The 20,046-nt window shown below is 45.2% G+C and overlaps 1 protein-coding gene across 2 annotated transcripts in view; it reads right to left on the bottom strand.

Annotated features, from left to right (window-relative positions):
• TMEM94 (transmembrane protein 94) overlaps window positions 1–15,239 on the bottom strand; it is a 50,327-nt gene extending 35,088 nt beyond the window's left edge. Inside the window, exons 1-2 of one of the 2 annotated variants that reach the window (XM_066200556.1) lie at window positions 15,188–15,239; window positions 7,295–7,421 (exon numbers count right to left, since the gene is read on the bottom strand). In XM_066200556.1, the coding sequence (XP_066056653.1) occupies window positions 7,295–7,318 (24 nt within the window). In that variant the 5' untranslated portion in view covers window positions 7,319–7,421; window positions 15,188–15,239. Of the gene's footprint in view, window positions 1–2,573; window positions 2,645–7,294; window positions 7,422–15,187 lie in introns of those variants that run through there. The other variant, XM_066200555.1, reaches the window with a different exon arrangement.
• Between the last annotated feature and the right edge of the window lie 4,807 nt (window positions 15,240–20,046).

Genomic DNA, 20,046 nt, shown 5'->3' with positions numbered 1-20,046 from the left:
GACTGTTTAAACAAATAAGTGAACAGAATACAAAACATTTGCTACAAGTTTCAATTCTCATAGACTGCAGATCCACCCCTCTGATTCAGAGCAGTGGAAAGCCCCTGCAAGGCAGTTGTCAGACTGTTTCCCTCCTTTCAGGCTACACTCACTAGGCTCCTTTTAGAACACCTCTACTCAATTGCTTTTCAGATCTGAACAGCTGGAGGTGGGAAACTGGGCAGCAGAATGTTCTTCCTTTCTTCCTGAGAGCTATTTTGCATTCCTTAGCAGAAAAAGAAGGCAGTTTTTAATTTAACAATGACACCTTGCAGGCAGGGATTTACACCTCCTGAAAAGTAAGCATTATTCACAGGTTCAAAAACACACAATAAGGAGTAACTCCACCAAATATATTTGCATTTATTACTGTAAGTGGGATTCTTGTTTAGGATAAGTCACAATATGGCACAAAGTGGGGGTTTTGGGTCTGATCAGAGAGGATGACAGATCAAACACATGACAGCACACGATTTCTTGGGGTAGCATTTCATACAGCAGCCTAGTGCTAAAGAGGGATTTATTCTTGTTCTAAAGCAAATTACCCATCAGGACACTACAGCTCCTCTACACCTGCAGCTGCTGATTTAGTGCTCAGACTGCCTGAAATGGCTCATCCCTGCTCCAGGGTGACACAGATGGAACCAGCAGGGCCAATCCATCAGTCTGGGCAGAAACTTCTCTTTATTACCCCATCCTTGGTCCCAGTCTTGCTTTCTGTCTTTCTTGGGGCTCTCCTGGCTACTTTTCCTAAGAGATCAGATCCCCAGGCCCAGGCAAGAATGTTTCTCTAGTGACCCAGGCTACAGCAATCATCTCCCCAACACATTCCTACTCCATGGGATGAACTTTTGATTAAAACTCTGGACTGTCACCACAGCTGGATTCTCTAATTCCTTCTGCACTGGTTTCTGCATGACAGTGGGAAAATCGGATACTCCTCTGTGCCTTAGTTTCTCATTCTATGATGGGGCTACCAACTCCCCACCAACTGTTGTAATTGTGAAGACTGTAACAATCACTAGCCCACCTGAATGCTACTGGAAAGCTCAGGAAAAAGAAATCTATGTTGATACCTGCACAATTCAGGCAGCTCCACCAAGCAGACCACAGCTCTTGTGGGAACCACTGCCTTTAAACCTGGACATGCTGGGGAAAGCACCAGAAGGCACAAGGAACACAGCTATTAAATTTGGTCTGAATGCACCTGACGTGAGCTTGGCAGCCTCAGCTTAGCTGCTGGTGGTCTCAAATCAAGTGAAACAAGCGGAGTCTTCAGCACAGCAGTGCCCAAGTTAATGGACAGAGCAATAGGCAGCAACTGTCTCCTCCCTCCACTATGCAGCCCGGGATGAAAGGCAGCCCAGACCTCCCGCTGCCCCTGGACAAAAGAACCCCCCCAGCTGGGTAACTGGGTGCCTGCAGGGACTCCACTGGGGATGCTTTGAGGCTCACTAACAGGGCCTGCAGATTGCCTCTGCAAAAAGACAGAGCTGCAGGAGCGCAGAGCTCTGAGATGTGGCCAAAGCAGAGCTCGCCAGGCTGAATCACTGCTGCACTTTGCTGTGCACAGGGTCCATTTCAATCCATGCAACAACATCCACATTTAATGCTCTCCATAAAGCACGGAGCAAAGATGCCAACAGGCACGATCAACATTTCTACACAGGTAATGCAAAGCCCAGCACTTTGCTTCTCCCCAGCAGCAGCCCAGCAAGAGAGAAAGAGGCAGCTGCTCCCCAGGAAACAGCCCAATCTGGAATTGTATATTCTTCAGTCGGTCCCTTCAGTCCTATTTGGAGCAGCAAATCCCCAACCATAGTTACCTGTCCCACCAGGCTGCTGGCAGGATGAGACAGGGTTTATGCAGCACTTTGAAGCACTACACAATTATTAAGCTTTAATTATTGTAATTTAGACAGTTGCAATACTCCTCCAAGTTCAGAGAGCAGTTAGGGGTCTGTATTTATCCTGGCTTCAACACGCAGCAGTGCTTTATGCCAGTGCAGAGCTCCCTCCACGGAATGCTAATCCCCTCCCAGAGGCCAGCAATGCTCAGAAAACCACAGAACTTCAGCACATCTTTCATCCCCTTGATAGTTTCCTTCCCATGCCTGCTTCTTCAGCTGAAGACTTTGGGGGCTAAAACGATGATCCAGCCTGGCAGGTGTGCTGCTGGACAGATCCCACAGGGATAAAGAGGTTCAACAGTTACAGATCAAAGCCCATAGAAGCAACAGACAAATTTAAGCCATGAGGCAGAGGGGCAGCAAAGCAGGAGTCAGCAGCTAAAATCCTGTGTGGATCTTCCTATTGGTCCTGGGGTTAAAACTGCAGTTTAAAACAGTTTCTTTACCCTGTCACCACCAAAAACAAGCTATTCCCTAGCTAAAATCATCACTCTCTGTTTCATGTCCTGCCATAACCTCCTTCCCCCAAAACCTTCATGCCCCATCACATCAGGCAGGATGCAGACTGGGGAGAGAGACAGGGAAAGCCATTTTGAAATTAAATGTTAAGGGAGAGGAACTTACTTTGCGACATTTGCCTTGGTGGGGGATCCAGAGATCGGCCTGTTTGAAGAGCATCTGGGCTAAATTCCTGCACCACTTCCCCAGCAACTTGCACTGCTGCTGCTCTCCAAAAAATGAAAGAGCAAAGAGGGAGAGGGAGCAAGACTGTGCAGAGCCCAGCACCGCAGAGAATGAGACAGAAGCAGCAGAGTGAAGCACCAGTCTGCTGATTAATTCAGCCTGTTTCCAGTCACGCTGCAGATCCAGCAAGGAGGCGGCTGATGGGGGTGGGGGGATGAGGGAGGATGAGGGATGGAAAGAGGGGGAGAAAAAAAGCAGAGAGGGAAGAAAGTTTGCCCAGGATAGCACCAGATGTCTGTGAGAATGGTTCATTCATCAGATGGAACCGGCACAGTGAGGATCCCTGGGCTCACTGCCTGCAGAGCTGCATATGCATGCACAGGAAGGAATGATGCTGACAGACAGGGGTCTGTGCAAAAGCAGATGGCAAATTAGGTAGGACAAAGTGCTACAAAACATACTACAGGGGAAGGAACACCACAGTAGGCATGGAAAAAGACTAAATTTAGACCAAGAGACCCTGGAATACTAACTGCCCCACAGATGACTCCACAGCTTTGGATTCAAGCTCAATTCGAAAATATAAGTATTTGCTATTTAAACAAGTTGAGATGGTTACAGGTCCTGTCTGAAGTATATCCTCCCTCTTCTCTTATTGATAAAGAATGCAGCAAAAGCCCCTCTTGGCATCCCATACTCATCCTGAGCCATACAGACTGAACTAAAAGGTGAATATAAAGTCACCATAGCCATGACTGGGGCTCCACATTTACCTGGGCATGGCACACAGGAGGCAAAAAGTGTAGACAGGGAAGGGCTGGGTAGGACAAAACAAGGGGATAAAAAGGTGAAGAAGGAATGAGCCTTCTCTCTCGTTCTCATCTTTTGCAGGAGTATTTCCTTCTCACTGTTGGAGGGATACACCTTTATAAGTGAGTTTTTATTTAGCTCCTACTTCAGTGCTGTCCTAATTCTGTCTGGGGCTTCCTAGTTCTGCAGAGCAATCACTAAAACAACTGCTTTCATTCCACACAGAAAGGGGTAAAGAACTGGCCCAGCCAAGCACCACCTCAATAGCTTGCCAAGGATTACAACTGCCTGGTACCAAACAGGACAGGCACTGCCAAGGCTTCCAGTCTTAGCACACTTCGGGCAGCTCTGAAGACCATGTACTGGTGTCAGGACTCACCTACCCTGCCTGGACAAGCTCTTCACTTCCTTTTCTCTCCTTTCCTGAGGTTCAAATGCCTCATTAGGCACAGCCCATATTCTGTGTTTTAAGTCAGAAGGGCAGAGATTAAGTGGCGTCAATATTCACAATAAACCCAACATAGGGTCTGGTTGTCACCTGTGTGTTGGCACTGAGGTACATATCGGTGTGTAATCTCATGTGTTGGTTCCCAGAGCCAAAGCAGAAGGGAAGCTGACACTCTGTATTTGTTTAATGTAACTACAGGAGAAAGCAGAAGAGAGAAAGAGGCAAAACATCCTTTATCCTTCTGCCGGGCATTTTGTTTCCTAGACAACAATTTGAAACTGCAGAAAACAAGAAAATGTCCTAACGGCACAATTTTTCTTTCCTACTTGCTAAGGAACTACTCATCTACTCCTTTCAACACAAAGAAAACAGGAGAGAAAAAAGAAAAGATCAACAACAAGACTGGTAAGAGTGGATAAACACTCACACAACATACTTGTAAGACCCCTTCATTATTACAGTGCTTGCTGGTATGTTTCCCATGGCTTTGTACATTCTGGAAACTCGAATGGAAGTGAATAAAACAACTTGCTCGTGCAATACCAGGAACAATCCTTGTGCTTCACACAGTTAGAGGTCCCAATCTCAAAATCTCCAGCTTTGGTCATGGACGCAAAACGAATTGGATCAGATTGCTTCTTCTTGTTTACCCCGCTGCTGAAAGATCTTGCTCTAAAGCGTTTTGTGTAAGGTAATAATCTGTAGCTTCCCTCTGATATCAACTGGTATCAGAAATTGCATCTGGATATGTTGCGCATTGTGATATTTGTGTATTAAATAATAGAATGAAAGAGCAGAAGACAAAACCTTGGGATCTGAAGACAAAACTGGGACGTGAAATAGAGGGCTAAGTATACAGGAAGGGACTGACCGATACAAAATCTGCAGCATAAATGAGAGACGCCTGTGGAAAAAGGATCAGTTTGTGAAAAAGCCCTTGGAAGAAGAACTGAGCTTTCAGGGAACAGCAGGGAATAAAACCAGACACACAGACACTGGCAGGATGAGAAGTGGCAAAGGATTTGGGCTACTTTTCAGTCCAAAGGTAGGACTGTAGCTCTTGTTAGGCAATCTGGAACAAGGACCAACAGTGCAGGAGCTGGAGCGATGTGGAGCACAGCACAGGCTCCCTGAACACGTTTCCAGGCTCTGGCCAGGAGACATGGTGCTGTATCCAGGCTGCAGCAATTACACAGGGACAATACAGCTCAGTTGTTATGGGTAACTGTGCAATGGATGATGTCAAGAATTTTTGTTAGCTGTGTGGCTGCAAACCCAGCCTCCGTCTAATGCAACTCAGGAGCGTCACACTGTCCTGTGGCAATCAGTGCTGCTCTCTCTGTATGTGCTGAGTGGTCTTGGGACAGAGATTCTGGCACCTTTCACAAGGATTAAATTCAGAAATACACAGAAAATTAAAAAGTCAGAGGAGGAGGGGAAAGAACAAGATATCAGCACATTTAATTTAAGAAGGCTTTGGCTCTGCTCCTAAAATACTCTCTGCCTCTCTCTGTGGTGTCTGACTCCTGGCAAAAACTGCTGCTGGAAGGCAGCCTGCATTACACCTGACAAACTCTGATCCTCAGCCATTCCTGACAAGGGAACCTATTAGCCAACTGGAGCCAGAGGACAAGTCTCATCTGAGTGACAGATGTCTGTGCTGCAGCAGTGCTCTGAGCACGTCTCCTGCTCCAGGAGTGCTAAATCTCCATCACACATGTATTTTTAAGAGATTTCTTTCAGCCAGATTTGGGACTGATGTCTTCACGTGGGTTCATTTTATTTTTAGCATTTTAAAATAAACCCAGCAGATCGAATTTACTGCTGAGGTTACAAAGCAGGATAATTTGTTCCCTTATCAGTGTATACGTGTCCAAGTTTTTCACTTTGGGAAGGAAGATGGATTCCACCTTAAAAGGGGTGGAAAGAGGATCTGCAGTATTAATGACAAAAAAAAAAAAAAAAAAAAAAAAAAAAAAAAAAGGAACAAACTCCTTAGCACCAAGTAATAATTACAGAATGGTTTGGACTGAAAGGGATCTTAAAGATCATCTAGTTCCAAGCCCCCTGCTTTGGGATGCTAACAAGAATAAAATCATGGTCTTTCCTCAGAATCCAAACAAAATAAGTTGTAAAATGCAGCTTTATGTATCTGTGGGGTTTTTTAATTCCTATTTTAAAAATTGTGGTGATCTCTTGCCTTCATTTTTAATTCCCATTCAGAAAGGAGGGAGAAAACATTTCAGGAAGCCAGGAGAGGAGGTTAGGTCTTGAGAACACCGTGATTCCCCCTGTAACCTCCTTGTCAGGACACTTTCCTAATAGGCCTTTTAAAGATCTATTACAATACTGTCCACGCTGCTGCCTGTCCAGCAATTTGATATGATCTTGTTGCACTGTACAGCAGAGAATGTCATATGAGAAAGGTGAGCCAAAGATAGTGACCTACAGTGAAAGTGTCACCACTATGCCCTGCTCTCTTTGGTGCCCTCAGACCCTACACAGAAAACACCCCTCCACACAGTGGTAATTGCATCATCTCCTAAAATGATCAATACCAGATTAGCCCATGATGTCACTAATAAGAGAACAAGTAGATAATTATTCTCATTGGAATGTTAACTCCATGGTAATAAAGCAATTTGATATAAAACAACATAAATCAAACACATCCTCTGAGCACTCTGAAACCAAGAGGTTTGGGCAGGAGTGAGCCCAGGCCTTCCTGGTCTAGCACAGCTCAGAGCAGAAACCCAGCAAAGAAGCAGTTGAGTAAGCAAGTGCCACAGCTGATGTTAACCTTTAAAAGTCACTTACACTGCTGTAGTATCTTTTAGTCTAGGTGAGTCCCTAACAGGTACTTTGCACTAGTGAACAAAACCATTTCTCGCTGCTGCAAACAAACAGCAAGGAAAGGATGCACAGAGAAAACAGAGACAGCCAACAGACAAAAGCTCACGGTGTGCTGGGGAAAGGGACATCAGAGAGAAAAGCAAAGAGTGTTCTCTCACCAGAGCTGGCTGAGATCCCAAGTTACCATCAGAAAAACTGGACTCAGATTATTCCATTGCCCTGGTTTATGTAAAAAAATCTTTCTGTGAATTCAGCCTTTCAAGTAAAGCCGAGCTGAGTGTCCATGGGAACAGAGCCCCAGCTTAGAGCTCAAAAGAGAGACACTGCAGGTGTGACAGAAGACACCCCACCTGTGCTGCTCCACTGTGGTGCCTCAGTCCCACCCTGCAAAGGATTTCCCTGCTGACACAGGGATGTGAAGGTGACACAACACTTAACTTCGATACTAACCATGGATTATACCACTACACAATAATGGTACCTAAAATAATAGAGACATTTAAAAGGACTCAACACTTAAGCTGGGTGTGACTGTTATCAGCAAACCTACCTGACACTTCTCCTTGAGGTCCATGGCTGTGCAGTTCTGTAAGCATGTCCAGCAAAAGGGGACTGCTCCTCAGGGGAGAACGTCTCCTAGGTAGAGAAGAGCTTGGCTACATTTACCACATCACCATCTGTAGAAACAGAAGGGGAAGCAATCAAGTCTCCCACATTGCTTCCTTTAGAACAAGAAAGTGATGAAATTCACAAAATTCAAATTACAGGACTGGTCCTTAAAAGAAGGAGAACTAGGGAGATGAAAGTCCTTCTAATAGTGCATCAACCTACCCCAAAACTCAGAAGTCAAGTTACCTTAACTCTCCCCAAAGTCTGGCATGCACAGATGAATTAAGTTGCCTGCAATGCAGAATAAGAGTATGATTGTAGTCCTGACAGGCTTTTGGGCAAGCCTCCAAAAAAAGGCTGACAAAGCCTGTATTCCACCAGGTGTTGGAGCAAGCTGTCACCCTCAGCTATTTGTCTTGTTACTCTTATCTACCAGGAGCTTTGTCCAGCTAATCTCTAATGGAGCCAACAACAACAATTCTTCCATTTGCTGAACATCACATCCAATCTTTGACAAGGCTGTACTTGCTGGGCTGAGCATGGATCTGAACACCAGTAAGTAGGCCAGCACTCCTAAAAACATTTCCAGATGACCATGGATCTACACCTTTTTTCAGCAAAAGTGGGACTCTAACAGAATTGAGGTAGGAAGCAGCTCTGGAACTCACATTCTTCTTCTAGCTCACCCTCTTCTACTTGCCATGGCACAAATTTGTTCTCCTTCAACAAAATGTCTTTTCTGGTCGTAACAAAGGATCTGTGTACATTGCTCCAGAGGACTCTGTTACATATAAACACAACATGATGCTACAAGATTATGCTATGATTGTCTTGGGAAAGTCTTTCTGTTAGTTAAAAATTCCTGGTTCTATTTTTTAATATCACACGGAAGCTCAGGGCTTGGACATATCCTTCTCCTAAACCCAAATAAACAAGGAAGCAGCTAGATATGCAAATCAACCCAAACCACCCACACATCACCTAGATACAACAGGACTGGCCTTTGCCAGCTGGGATTTACTACCTTGGTTTATACAACACTGCCTTCTTCAAAGAAGGATTCTGGAGATCCCATCCGTGTGGCAGACACCTTCAGCACAGCTCTGACAATGCTGCATAATTTCAAGGAAAACAAAAGGCATCCAAAAGCTTACTCAGAAAGCCACTCTGTCCCACTCTGCAGTTAGATTTCAGTATTTCCTCTCCTGCAGGCAATCCTGCACCTGCATTCTGGGGGGGAAAGAGCAGGCATTCAAAATTCAGAGTGCTGGTCATCAAAGACCTGCCCGCAGAACCACAACCAGCACCTGCAAGTGCCATTTTTTGGCTGCTAGGCTGGTTGTCATGAGCCACCACTCTGGACTCTGCCCTACTTTTCTGTTCTGTGACCCTTTCAATGTGCACACAATGAGGGAATAAAGTTATTTTCAGTCACTTCATATCCCTGCCAGGCCAATTAGCAACTGCAAAGAGAAGATCAGACAAAGTTACTGGAGTGAAGCTGACAAAGAGCTCCAGCAAAGGCCTGGGAGTGGAAAGGAGGAAAAAGTACTTTTGTGTGTTTGCACACAGCAGTTTATAGCCTTAGCATCTTGCCTTTAAATTGAGAGTGACTCCAGTATAAAGGAAGGCAAGACAAGATGATTTTAAGGAGAAAACGGTCACTAACAATAAAAGGACTAAGATAAATCCACGATCCTTCTTTTTAGTCCACTACAAGATTAGTTATCTACTGAAAGACTTAGGCACCGTGCTCTCACTTGTTCAAACAAAACTAAGAGCCTGAATTTCTCTCTGGATCTGGATTTCAAAAGCATCCAGCAGGGGTGGGTGGCTGGAGGGCAGGGGACTGAGCTGGGCAGAAGGCAGGATTTCTGCACTGCCCTCAGGGACATTCTGGCTCTGGCAGCAAACTGAAATGTGATACTGAATGCAAAACATGCCATTCCCTAAAGTTCACAGCATATCATCTGCATGCTTAGGAACACCACCCCGGAGTCCCTCAGTGCTAGGAAGCAGGAAACACACCATGGGTGCTGGTTGGAAAGAGAGAATATTCCCTGTTTAGAGAAATTCAAAAGTTGTTACAATGGACAACGTAAGAGCTTGTGAAAATAATCAGTGGTGCACAAAGCACTGCTTCATCATCATACATGTTCAGGGCTTCTCCAAAATTTGAACACACTGACCAGCCCAGACGCAGTTTTTCTCACATCCCTAATTTAGGGTACCAGCAGTGGTAGACTGTAGACATTTCACACAGAGAAAGCAAGAAGGCAAGTCTTTCCTGTGCCAATCTGGATACACAGAACAAGGAGAATGTTTAATTTTCCAATGTTTTAAAAGGGTTTTAATTTAGACCCAAAAATTCCAAACACAGCTAACCCCAGATAGGTTAGGATATCTTACTATTGGGGTAACTGAAGCCAACAGCAAAGACAGGCTAGGATGAGAAACCAACCTTGCTCAATTTCTGCACCTGGACTGGCACTGGAAACAGAGAAGATGTGATTTGTGTGCTTTCTTTTAAATGCAGAATCTATCAAAATAAAACTGCAAGAATTCTGTCATCCCAACTAAACACCTCACATGCATCACAGAGGTCTTCCAAGCACTCAGGAAACAGCTTCACACACCGAGGCTGCAGCAATTTAATAAATACTGGAGGCAGCCTGCAAATCTGCAGAGCTGTGCATCCACTCACTCCTGACCCTGCAAGGTCTTTGTGTGCTCCCCAGCCAGACTGCTCTGTTCCAGGGACTCCTGCAATTCCCAACTCCATCCCTACCCTGATACAGGAACCCTCCACACTCTGGACCCATTCTAGTTTTGTGCACTGCTATTCCACACCGGAATATCAGCTTCCTTCTGTCCTCCCTGTTCTTATCTCTCTTCTGTCTGCCCAGGCAATTAGTCACTTGACATGTTACACTCTGCAGGACAGAAATGAAGTGGGGCTGCTTTGCTGGGACATGTTGGAGGGTGTCAAATATTCAGCTGCAGACAGAGATGCCTGAAGCTGTGGCTGCTCTAATCAGACACCACATGCTCCCAATGCAGCCAGTTTACCCCTTCCACTTTCCCAGCACACTCCATTTTCCTCAGGGTTTTCAAGCCTAGGGCAGTTTGTGAAACTTGGAAAGGGCTGGATGTGGTGTTCAAGTGTCATCATGTTGCATTCAGCCTGAAAAATATTTCCAAATCGTTGGGCTAGAGTGAAACCCAGGAGAGGGTTCACCAAATAATGCAGTGCTAACAGCAAGCCAACTGTCTGGAAGTCCTGCATGACAAACCCAGCAAATGGTTACCCCACAGCTGTGGGGAGAGCTCTGCAACCCACCTTAGAATATCTCTATTTTACTCGACTGAGTGAGTTCCGTGCCTGGGTTGCCATGTGTGTCTGATATCCTTCTCGAATTGGAAAATGCATCCACATCACCCCACAACTTGTTCCAGTTTGGATGTGCCTTGAGCAAAGAGCAAGTCTTGTAGCTCAATCTGAGTATCAACAAGTGTTTGAAACACCCCTCTGGACAGCAGAACTTGGCAAGGGTCCATTCACCCTTTTCTTTACCAGATCATCTCTTGAATAACAATGTCTTATGCAGCCAGTGTATTTATATAGGTAAAAATACTATGGCTCAGGCTCTCCTCTGAAACCCAAGGATTTCAGATCACTTAACCATCAGTATGAGATAGCAGTGTTGAATTTTAATAAAAAATTATACAGCATGATACATTACCTATGAAGCTTATAGAACAACTAGCAAAAAGAAAGATCAGGTAATTATAGAACCTATAGACAGTTGGAAAGAAAAATGTATTTCAGAAGCTGCTGTCTTTAGGGAGAAAAATAAATCAAACTAATGAAACTATTTTCCCTAAAGTGTTCAATCACTGATGCCTTCATGTTATTTACTGAAAATTCCCAACACAGATTACTCTACGAAAAATGATGGGGAGTGTGAACATTTCTTGCTGCCAGAAGTGAATTCCTCAAGAACAGAAGCCTGATCTGTCACCGAGAATAGAAACATGGGGGAACAGATAACCAAAAAAAGCAGCTGCCTTGGAGAAAATGGCTTTGATTTGAGCTGATTGTTTTGATATCAGCAGAACCATACGGTCTTCCTACTCATGAGGAGCTGATGTCTGCCTGATAATTTGCAACATGGGCACATTTGCTGATGTATGGCCTTCCAAAGGTGCACCAAGTGATACTGTCAATTGCTTTGAGACCCACTGAGAGCACGGAATAATTACACCAAGGGAGCTGGCAGACACACTTCTTGGCTTCAGTATCTGCCTGTGACAAAAGACTTGTCAGAATTTGGGCCAGCTAAACATTCTCTGCCTCAGTAACCCCAGATTGTAGGTAGGAATATGAATATCTGCTCCAGAGGGAGACTGTGAAGTAAAATTATTAGTATCTGTAAAGTGAGATCCTCTGAAATAGTGCTGTGTATGTGCTAAGTATTATCAACTCAGGAGCGGTCAAAAGCTCATTTGAGCCTGGCAGTGAAGAATCAGGAGCTGATTTCACACAGTCTCTGCTTCCCTTCCTAAATGACAAGACTCAGAGAGAGGTCTGCTCTGCACTGAATCACAAACAGGATTAAACTTGAACCTAAGAGTTTGTCATCCATTGACAACTGTGCCTCTTGGAGGTGAAATTACTTTTTGTTTAAACCTTACTCGCTGAGTTTTACAATAAAAAATATCTGACTCTTTCCTACTTTCTCCAGCACATTGAGGACTTGCACACTGGACTGTTTCAAAAGAGAGTCATTGCTCAAAATGAAACCTGAGCAACAAAGAGGGAGAAGGGGAGTAGGGAATTGCTTTGGCACACTTGCAAGAGTCAGACCTTTGGCTTACTTACGAGATTAAGACTGATAAAACAAGATGCTCCACAAGTGAAAGAACACTTTATTTTTGTTTTAATTTTATTTTGGTGAGCTGAGAAACAATTATCAAAAGAAATATGATCAAAAGAATTATAAAGCTAGTTTAGTCTACCTTACCGTTTCCATAGGGGCTGATAGTGTTTCAAGTTAAGGTATTGTAATCTGAAAAGTATTTGCTGTGTTCATTTTCCCTTACTTGGTTAAAAAGAAAAAAGAGTGTTTGGGAATTAAAGGACTGCTTTACTTTTTCTGCTTCAGGTAAGGCATGCCACAGAAAGACACAGCATGTAGAGAGTCTGGATCAAAGTGGAAAATGTAACAAAAGCCGTAATTCTGAAAGGTGGAAGGGTCCCTCCAGCTTCCGCAGAGAGATGACACGTTATGGCACAATGTCTTGAACAGAAATTTTTGCAGCAAATCTATGAAAGAATTCACTGCAGAAGTGACAGCTGTCATTCATCATCATGACATTGATTATTATGGTAGCCAGGATTGTATAACTACCTCCATTTAAAAATAATACTGAAATGTCAGAAAAACCACAGAAAGAAAATGGCCCAAAATAAAATTTAAAAGGCTTGTGCTTTTATAGGACCTTTTAACAAATCAATTTCTGCTGATATACACTGACTCAGAGACAAAAGTGCAGCTTTTCCTCTTAATTCTAGATTATAAATAAAGGTGTTGTATTCGTAGTTTATAGTAAATCTAAGTAAAAAACATTCTTAGACCAGTGTTTGCCATTTGGAGATATTTGATGAACACTGTGCCCATGGGAAGGAGTTCTCTGGGAGTTCCCCAAAGCAGACTCAGCACCTGAAGGCCATTCAGACTGAGTTCCAACACCCACCCCAAGCACAGCACAGCCCTTACCTAGGAAAGGCAGTTCACAGATTGTGTCTTTTGCTGTTCTCACAAGCCCCATGAAAGTTTTATGATGAACACGTGTAGCATGAGCCATGTCTAGAAAAAGGGCAGTGAGCTGCCTCACTCTGCTGTGAAAGGAAAACAGGAGCTCTCCGCAGCTCCTGAAGAATCTTCCCCCCAGTCTTCACTCATGAGCACTCCAGAGACACAAAGTGCACTATTTAGTGTTCAGACACACACATTATCACAGATGTGAGCCCAACCAACCCAAAGCAAACCCTGCTCCCACAGCTCTAAGTGCAGGACACTCTCTTTGGCCAGCCCAATCCAAGGAGTTGCATTTTGGCCAAACCCCCGTGGCCCCTGGCTCCGCTCCTGGCCAGTCCCAGCCACAGGGGGATAGAAACCCTGCCAGCCCACACCTTCTCAGGGTTGTGTCTCTGCCTGGAGCAGGCTGGTCTGAGTGATTGCTGTGGCTTCCAGTGCCTAATTCGGGTAGGGCTCTAACAGATCAAGACGTAAACAGAGCTGTAATGTGAAGATTAGAGGACAAAGGTTTGCTTTCTTGCTTCCACCTGCAGCACCAATATCGATTTGTTTGGTGACCCAGGCTAGAAGCACTAATATCTTAATCCTCTCATCAGACAAAAAATGCTGGCAAGGTGTTTGTTGGAAAGGTCATGGTTAAGAAGAATATTATATAATTTTTTTCAATAAGCTTGAGTAAAAGGAAATATAAACTACTTCTCTAAAGAACAAAACATCTCTTTCACAAAACCAGTACCATGTAGCTATTTCTATGTATGCCTGTATTAGGCAGGCTTCTTGGAAAATAAATTTAGTTTGCTTGGTAGGGTATTCAAATTTTACTATATCTGAGCAAGCCCTGTAGATAAATGCAGTACAGCAGCTGTTGAGTAACAGTTTGTTTACACAGAAACCTGCATTTCTAAGCAACTTAAAGCGTTTCATAGAGCTCATGTGCTACTATTCCATTGTGTTCCATTGTGTGTGAGCTGTGTTCATCTAGGAAGCTTATTCTACAATTGCTGGGGGAAATGATAGGATTTTAAAGAAGCAGTCCTTAGTAGCTTCCTTTCCTGAGAAAACATGAAAATATCTACACGTTGGTAGCCGCCTCAGAAGATGGATAGGTGCTTATGGTCTCTGCTACTTTCTTGGTAACTTTTAAGACTGGTAAGCCTAACTTAAGGAAACTCTTCGGTGGCACAAGATTTCTTGTGAAATCTCAGTGTAGAATGTGTAACTAAAACACTCTCCACTCCTCTCTATGGGTTTTTCTTTCTTCTCTATCTTCTGGGTAGATGGTATCATCTAAGACAAACTTCTCGTGCTTTATGTAATGGCATTTTTAAAGGGGATTTGTCGGGCTTTTCCTTATCAACAACAGCCTCTGTTATCCTGCCAGAGGAAAGCTCCCCAACGGACAAATAGGCAGAACTGTAATGGATCACAGCTTTTGAAAATAGAACAGGTGGACGTGTGGGACAAAACGAAGTGTGCCACGAACTTCTGCGGATCAGAACACTTTGATGCAGTAGGCATAGGAGCGAAGCAATATGAAAGAATCGGCTGAGTGAAGGCTGCTATCTCGGCTGGAAGGAGTCTGGAAAACCTCCTAAAGGCCAAAATTTGGTAGCAGACGCTAAACCTTTACGCGGATTATGAACCAGCAGCCACCCCAAGCGCATCCACGGCCGGTGGGCAGCCCCGGCCCGGCTCCGGGGGATGCTCCGCGGCGCTGCCAGCCCGAGCCTGTCCCGCAGCTGCGGGGGAAGCCCCGCCGGTGCGCTGAGCTGCCGACACGTGTTTGTTGCGCCTTTTGTGTGCCTTTTTCTAATTTCCTCTCCCTCCTAAGCCGCTGGGTAACGCTCCGGCGAGCTGCGGGCAATCGGGCCGCAGGGCTGCGGGACTGCCGCGGTCTCTGCCTCGGGCCTCCCCTCTCGTGGCGGGCAGCCCCCAGCCGAGGTGGAGACCTCCGGCCGCGCTCCCCGGCGGGCCACGGCCCGGCCCTGCCCCGCCGCGCGGCCCGTACTCACCCGCCGTGCCGGGCGCCGCCGCCGGGGCCGCCATCTCGGTCACTGGCAGGCGGGACGGCTCGGCGCCGGGGGCCCGCGGGGGCGCTTCGGGGCCGCCACAACAAGCCGCCGTCTGGTTGGTGCGAGCCCGCGCGGCCGCCCGCACGCCGCGCGCTGATTGGCTGCGCCGGGGTGGCGCGCGAAGCCAGGAGCCCGCCCTGGCGGCGGGTCGGGGTCGGTCGTGAGGGGAGAGCGAGGGGAGAGAAAGGGCGGCTTCGCTGAGGGGCGGCCCGCGGAGCGGAGAGCCAGGGCACGGGTCACCCCAGGGCGGCTGGGGAGACGTCGTGGGGACGGTGGCGGTGGGCAGTGAAGTGACTGCGGAGTGAAGGGAACGGGGAGGGCGTGGAGAGGGTTCGAGAGTGGTCCGTGGCCCGAGGCTCCGTGCCCTCGTCGATGGCAGGCCCTGGTGGGTGCCCCAGGGAAGGGGGTGAGAGAGAAGGCGAGTCCCTTTTACGGGGCTGTGCCGCAGCAGGAGGAGATGACACCTGCAAGAGGAGGGTGACACCTGCAGATCTCCCTCTGAAAAGCCACTTTTGCCGTAGAGAACCAGCAGACTGGTAGTGTGGGAGCCAAGAGGTGAAGGCAGGCGCAGGGTGCCAGGTGCACAGGAAACCATGGCGGGGACGAGCACACAAACCTACCCAGGCGGTAATCTTTACATGAAATCTAAGCCTCTGCAGAATCTGGAAAGGAAGTCAGAGGTATGAGACAGAGATGCCCCACTGCTGTGCCTCTGCCTGCAGACATTTGGTGCTTGACTTCTGAATTCGTAGTAAATTGAGTAAATTGAAAATGTATGTCCGTCAATTTTAACTTCTTTCCTATTCCTGTAATTCATTGCAGAGCTTGAGTTATCTGGAGTTGTGATGTGGCAGTTCCCATGTGCGATATTTTGTTACAAAACTCATCTCGACTAGCTTGCTAAACTACAGATGCCAAAGCCTGGTGCAGTTGTTTGCAATTTTGGACAAAGAGCTTAAGCTCTGCATTGTTTTCCCTGCAGATGCAGTTTAGGATAAGAATGCAGCATTTTGGGAGCATTCTCCATACTTCTTCGAGACAGTTTACTTTGACAGTGTCTGGATACACACAGTGCAGGATTCTACAGGTGTGATTTCAGCTCTTTTAAATACAATTTAAATTTTAGTGAGGAGAATCAAGGCCACAGAATTCCTGTTTTTTCTGAGCTTCTCACTCAGAGGAGTTCCTTAGAATCCGTTAACAAAAACCCCCACAACACCTGAGTGATGCTGAAAGTAGTTTTTGGTGACTTACAAGGAAACAAATGGTAGATATGGGGAATTTATGGTGTAATTTGGAGACAGTACAAGGAAGGGAATGGACATAAATGTCCTACTTCAATTGCAACAATACAAAATCATGAGTTGTGCTTAGTGCTGCACAAGCATCTCATTAGTTCCACTTTAGATTGTTCTACCCCAACAAAATCTACTTATTTAGTCAAAGGTTTTAAATAAAAGGTCAGAGTAAAGATATATCTTGAACAGAGATCTGGAATCTGGGTTATTTTGCCTCTGACACGGATTCCCTGTGGATCTTAAACAAGCCCCTTATAAACCCTGTTTTCACTCACAAGTACACTGTGTATAGAATTTCTGTCAGTGAAATGTGCACTTACAAGGCCTGGCAGGCTGGACCTTTAACCTGTTGGTGCCTTTACTTCCTCCTTGGTAAACCTGATCTAACTGCTCACCTCAGGGACCTCCTGCTTGCAAAGTGCTGAGAACAAATGAGAACCATCAAAATGCATTATTACAGGGGAGGCTGGAGGCCCAGAAACACCCTTGAATCGGCCAGTGTTGCTACAGACTCAGAAATAGGGCAGGTATCCAGAGAGCACATTCCCCACGTGTTTTAGCAGTGGATGACAAAGGGAAACTTGAGGCAAATGCTGTGAAGCACTCAAGAGGCACTAAGCTGGTGTGATTTTTTTTTGGACCTGAGAACTTTGCTGTAAAGAGCAAAGTTCCTGGTCTACAGGACAGTGCTCAAGTCATCATTCTCTCTCTTTTTAATATTGCAGAATTGTGAATGAATGGTAAACAAGGTAATGTTAGTTCTGGATGTTTATAGCAATGTAATATTTTGGTAGTGAGAAAGCCACAAATCAGTCAATTTTACCTGCAAATTAAGATCACTTCCCATACTTGCTTCTAGATAGCTATCAAAACTCTTCCTTGAGTGCTTTTTTTTTCTCCACATCTTTATATTTCTTGGAGTTGTTAACACTATGTAAAGGTCTCCTATATCATTTTTGTCGGAGTCCAGGGCATCCCTTTGGTCGCCCTGCAGGATCAGGGACCTCGGCAGACACATCTGGGACCTGAGCAAGAGGGTTTGAAACCTGTCCAGGAGGGTCTGGGTTCTGTACAGGAGAGTCTGGGATCTGTCCAGGGGGCCTGAGATCTGTCCAGGGGGGTTGGAGACCCTGTCACAGAGCCCAGAGAGACACTGTCTTTGATTTCAGTCCATGGGAAAGGCTTCCAACACTGCGAAAGGAATTGCAAGTCACAAGGGTGTGACGGACAGTAGTTTAGCTTATCACAGGGTGGAAAATTCCGTAGTTTTGGGGTTTTAGAATGGAGGTGAATGAGAGCAAGATGGAGAATTTTGGGTGGTGCCCTGAGTTGTTCTTCGTCTCCATCTTCTGCTGTGACGGTGGCACAAAGTAGTTCCAGGGGGTTGGGTCAGAGCAGGGATGACCTGTTTAGTGCAGGTGATAGCTATTGGTGTGTAATTGTAAATAAGGGATATGTGATAATAAAGGGCAGTGACCTCCTATTGGAGGAGGAGTTGTCTGCTGCCTGAGCTGCTGCGCAGACCTTGGCTGGGCACAGGGAAAATGGTAAGATAAGAAATAATAAACAAAGCAAGAAACCTTGAGAAACAAGAACTTGAAGACTCCCTTTTATTCTTGCGTCTGGCTTGGGGCTTTTCAGAAGGCAAAAGATTCTAAAGCACCTGAATCTCGAGAGATCAACTTGAGAATTTTGGTGGGAAGTGAGCTTACAGAAACGAAACAACCCAAACTTGTGTGGGTAGTGTGCAAAAGCTGCATTTCATGCTCCCCGTGTCTCAGTGCAGGGATCTGCTGGCTCCTCCTAGGGGGGCCACAACATATGGGCAGAGCCAGGGCTCAGTTTGCCTGGAACAGCCTGTGGAGCCCGGCAGATCCACGGGAACTATTTGACCTCCCTGTGTATGCCTTTCAGTCAGTCCTCACCAGGGTGGCTGCTGCGGGTAGAGCAGATATGAGAATTTCTGTAGGATCACTTTAAAGCAGGTATTGTATGCAAAAAAACCCCCAAACCTTTCTTTGCTTTTTTTTTTTTTTTTTCAGTTAAGCTCTCTGACAAAGTGTTGAAGTTGCATTTTAATCAGTATTTGACAAGTAGAGTTTCTGAACAGTAGTGCAAAATATTTTAAATATAATTCAATCAGTGAGAAAATTTTGTATTGCTTAGAACAAGCAGTTGCTGTTTGTCTTATTCCCCCACCCCTTTGCATATTTCATGACAGATGCTAAGAAAGGACTATAATTATAATGTGTGCAGTGGAAAAAGGAATTGAAAGGGGAAGATTGATACAAAAACTGTCTGAGTCTTAAAAATTAAAAGGAGTAATCGTGTTGACCACCACCTTTACCAAAGCTGAAGTGAAGATAATATTTTATTTTACCTGAATTACATTACTACCCAGCTGCTGTGTACTGCTTAATAAATAAGGGACCTGCACATAATTCAATGTCTAATTATAAAAAAATAAGTGATATAAGGTATTTCTCAAAACAGGGAGATTCTGCCTTTTCATAATAAGCAGCATCTGCTTTGTTTCTCTCCAAACTGAGACGTAATCGAACTGACAATTTCAGGCTTCCTGAAAACGACAGATGACTGGATTGGGAGTAGGAAGAAAGCAGAAGTCCTGTTGTACTAAAGAAAGGGAGATGGCACACTAGAGTTGGATCTGGTTCTCTTTTACAGATCTCTTTCAGAGCTTAAGCAGCTCTGGGTGACTCCAGTCAACTGATTTTATTGTTTAATTTCTTAATGCCAGTGACAGCTATTGCAGGTCCCAGGTAGAACAGCCTTTCCCACATAGTCACTTTTGTAAATCTTGTCATTTCTTCTTGTGACCATAGAAACACAGGTGGTATGGAAAGGAATCTGCTTGGGTGTAAGACTCATGGGTGACTTTGGTTTGGACCTTTTTTTCTGTTTGTTTTGAGCCTAAGTTTTCTTGTCTCCTGGTCTATAAAAGTCAGAACAGCCCCTGTTTGTCTCACATGGTGATTAAACTGCTTCACAAGTGCTCTTGAGATCTGTAATGCGTAAAATTGTGAAGCTGTTCTGGCAGATCAGCTGTTCTGCCTGGGTCACAAGAACCAACAGTTATTGATTGCACTCGGGCAGATTTACAGAGACAGTTGTGATAACAGTTCAGGGTGTGTGTGCGCAGTCAGAGCAGAGCATTAGGAGGGTTTCAGCTGGCTGAGAAGTTAAAAACTACCAATTCTGTTCCTAATGCTGCTGAACACTGGTGTTAGTTTATTGTATGGCTTTGGGCAAGCTCTCTATACCTCTGTTTTCCTGTTTGCAGAATATGGATATCTATATGTGTACACATCTATTATCTGTTATCATACATCTATTCTATGCCTTTGATATTGTTGCCTTTAGCACTAACCTAAAGTTGCAGATCAAAATGAGACCAACTCACCAATATACAGCAAAATAGTTACCCAATTCATTCATTATCCTGCTCTCTAAAGAACAGACACAGAAAACACATTTGGACAG

This window comes from Chamaea fasciata, unplaced genomic scaffold (assembly GCF_029207755.1).
Source record: "Chamaea fasciata isolate MVZ Bird 193981 ecotype frontalis unplaced genomic scaffold, bChaFas1.0.hap1 SCAF_19, whole genome shotgun sequence".
In the NCBI taxonomy this organism is placed as follows: Eukaryota; Metazoa; Chordata; class Aves; order Passeriformes; family Sylviidae; genus Chamaea; species Chamaea fasciata.
Note: the sequence above shows the minus strand (reverse complement) of the source record. Positions and strands in the feature narration are given on the sequence as shown.